General features: G+C 64.1%; 1 protein-coding gene across 1 annotated transcript in view; it reads left to right on the top strand.

Moving 5' to 3' along the window:
* The first annotated feature begins 555 nt into the window (after positions 1-555).
* LOC106898320 (fer-1-like protein 5) overlaps positions 556-2315 on the top strand; it is a 6026-nt gene continuing 4266 nt past the window's right edge. The window contains exons 1-5 of the mRNA XM_014959496.1: positions 556-854; positions 940-1103; positions 1199-1313; positions 1613-1715; positions 1790-1962. Of these exons, the coding sequence (XP_014814982.1) occupies positions 663-854; positions 940-1103; positions 1199-1313; positions 1613-1715; positions 1790-1962 (747 nt within the window). The 5' untranslated portion in view covers positions 556-662. The remainder of the gene's footprint in view (positions 855-939; positions 1104-1198; positions 1314-1612; positions 1716-1789; positions 1963-2315) is intronic.

The raw sequence follows: 2315 nt of genomic DNA on the forward strand, positions 1-2315 counted from the left end.
TCTTGGACCTTCTCCATGTCTGCTCCATGTCCTCTCCCCATGTCCCCTCCACATCTCCCCTCTGTGTCCCCCCCGTACCCTCTCCATGTCCCTTCTACGTCCCCTCCACATCCCTTTCATGTCCCCTGTGTCTCCCCTAGACCTTCTCCATGTCTGCTCCATGTCCCCTCCCCATCCCTTCCATGTCCCCTCTGTCCTCTCTATGTCCCCCCTAGACCTTCTCCACATCTGCTCCATGTCCCCTCCCCATGTCCCCTCCACATCTCCCCTCTGTGTCCCCCCCGTACCCTCTCCATGTCCCTTCTACGTCCCCTCCACATCCCTTTCATGTCCCCTGTGTCCCCCCTAGACCTTCTCCATGTCTGCTCCATGTCCCCTCCCCATGTCCCCTCCACATCCCCCATGTCCCCTCCACATTCCATCCATGTCCCTTTTGTGTCCCCTCCACATCCCTTCTATGTCCCCGTGTCCCTTCTATGTCCCTCTTGGACCTTCTCCATGTCTGCTCCATGTCCCCTCCCCATCCCTTCCATGTCTCCTCTGTCCCCTCTGTCCCCCCTAGACCTTCTCCACGCCTGCTCCATGTCCTCTTCCCATGTCTCCTCCACATCTCCCCTCTATGTCCCCCCGTACCCCCTCCATGTCCCCTTTGTGTTCCTTCTATGTCCCTCTTGGACCTTCTCCACATCTCCATGTCCCCTCCCCATGTCCCCTCCATGTCCCCCCCGTGTGGGTCACAGGGCTCCGGGGACATCCATGCCCAGCTCCGGCTGCGGCTGTGGCTGGGACTAGTGGCCCACAGCGGGGACTTGCCACGGCTCCTGGAGGGCACCCTGCGCGTCTACGCCGAGACGGTGAGCCCTGGGGTGGGGAGGGGGGACCACCCCAGGGTGCCCTCACCCCCCCCAGCCCCCCTCAACCCCGTGTGTCCCCTCCCAGTATGAAAACCAGACCAAGCTACTGGGCAAGTGGGGTCCCCGGGGGCTTCTGGGGTGCCCCAGCTTCTCCGACAGCGCCGGCAAAGTGGGGGTCCCCCGGCACCGAATCCGTCCCCCCAAGGGCTGGCGCTGGGACGGAGCCTGGACCGTGGAGCCCCAGCGGAGGTGAGTCCTCCGGGGTGGGTGACACCCACCCTGCCACCTTGGGGGGGACACTCATTGAGGAGGGGTGACACCAGCATGGTCACCTTGTCCCCAAGGCTGCTGCTGGACACGGAGACCAACGTGAGCGAGGTGCTGGAGGAGGTCTATGAGAATGAGAGCCGGCCACTCGGTGGCCAGTGGCAACCAGCCACCGTGGCCACCACTGATGCTGTAAGTGGGTGACAACCTGGGGGACACCTTGTGGGGGGTGTGTGTGACACAAATACATCAGAGACACTGAGAGACTGAGACACTGGAACAGGTTGCCCAGAGAAGCTGTGGCTGCCCCATCCCTGGAGGGGTTCAAGGCCAGGCTGGATGGGGCCTTGAGCAACCTGCTCTGGTGGGAGGTGTCCCTGCCCAGGGCAGGGGGGTTGGAACTTGATGATCTTTGAGGTCCCTTCCAACCCAAACCATTCTGTGATTCTATGATTCTATGATCAGAGCTCCGTTTTCACCCCGTTTTGCAGAGCGGCGCGGCGGTGCCACCCAAGGAGGAGGTGGCATGTCCCCAGGGTTGGCACGTCACCGATGGCTGGCGGGTGGACGTGGCGGGGGCCGTGGATGAGGCTGGTGAGTGGGTGTCCCCACCGGCCACCCCATGGGTTGGTGGCAGCGGTGGTGAGGAGGACACCTTGGTGCCCCAGGTTGGCAGTACGGGGTGAGTGTGGCCACCGGTAGCCCCCCGCCATCGTGGCACGCCACCGAGAAGACCTACCACACGCACCGGCGCCGGCGCTGGCTCCGCACCCGCCACAGGGACCCTGGCGCCCAGGGACGGGAGCAGGACGTGGCCACCTTCCTCCGGCTGCACGGGGCGGTGGGGACAAGGAGGGGGCGGCAGGGATGGGGGTGGCAGGGATGGTGGTGACAGGGATGGGGTGAGAAGATGGGGGTGGTGGGGATGGGGTGGATAGGACAGGGGTGGCAGGGATGGGGTGGCAGAAGGATGGCAGGAACACGGATGGGGGTGGCAGGGATGGGGTGATAAAGATGAGGGTGGCAGGGATGGGGGTGGCAGGGATGGAGTGGCAAGGATGGGGTGAGAAGATGGGGATGGTAAGGATGGGGTGGATAGGACAGGGGTGGCAGGGATGGGGTGGCAGAAGGAGTTGGCAGGGATGGGGATGGCAAGGATGGGGGGACAAGGTGGGGGTGGCAGGGAGGGGGGGG

This window comes from Calidris pugnax, unplaced genomic scaffold, assembly GCF_001431845.1.
Source record: "Calidris pugnax isolate Ruff unplaced genomic scaffold, ASM143184v1 scaffold452, whole genome shotgun sequence".
NCBI classification, from domain to species: Eukaryota; Metazoa; Chordata; class Aves; order Charadriiformes; family Scolopacidae; genus Calidris; species Calidris pugnax.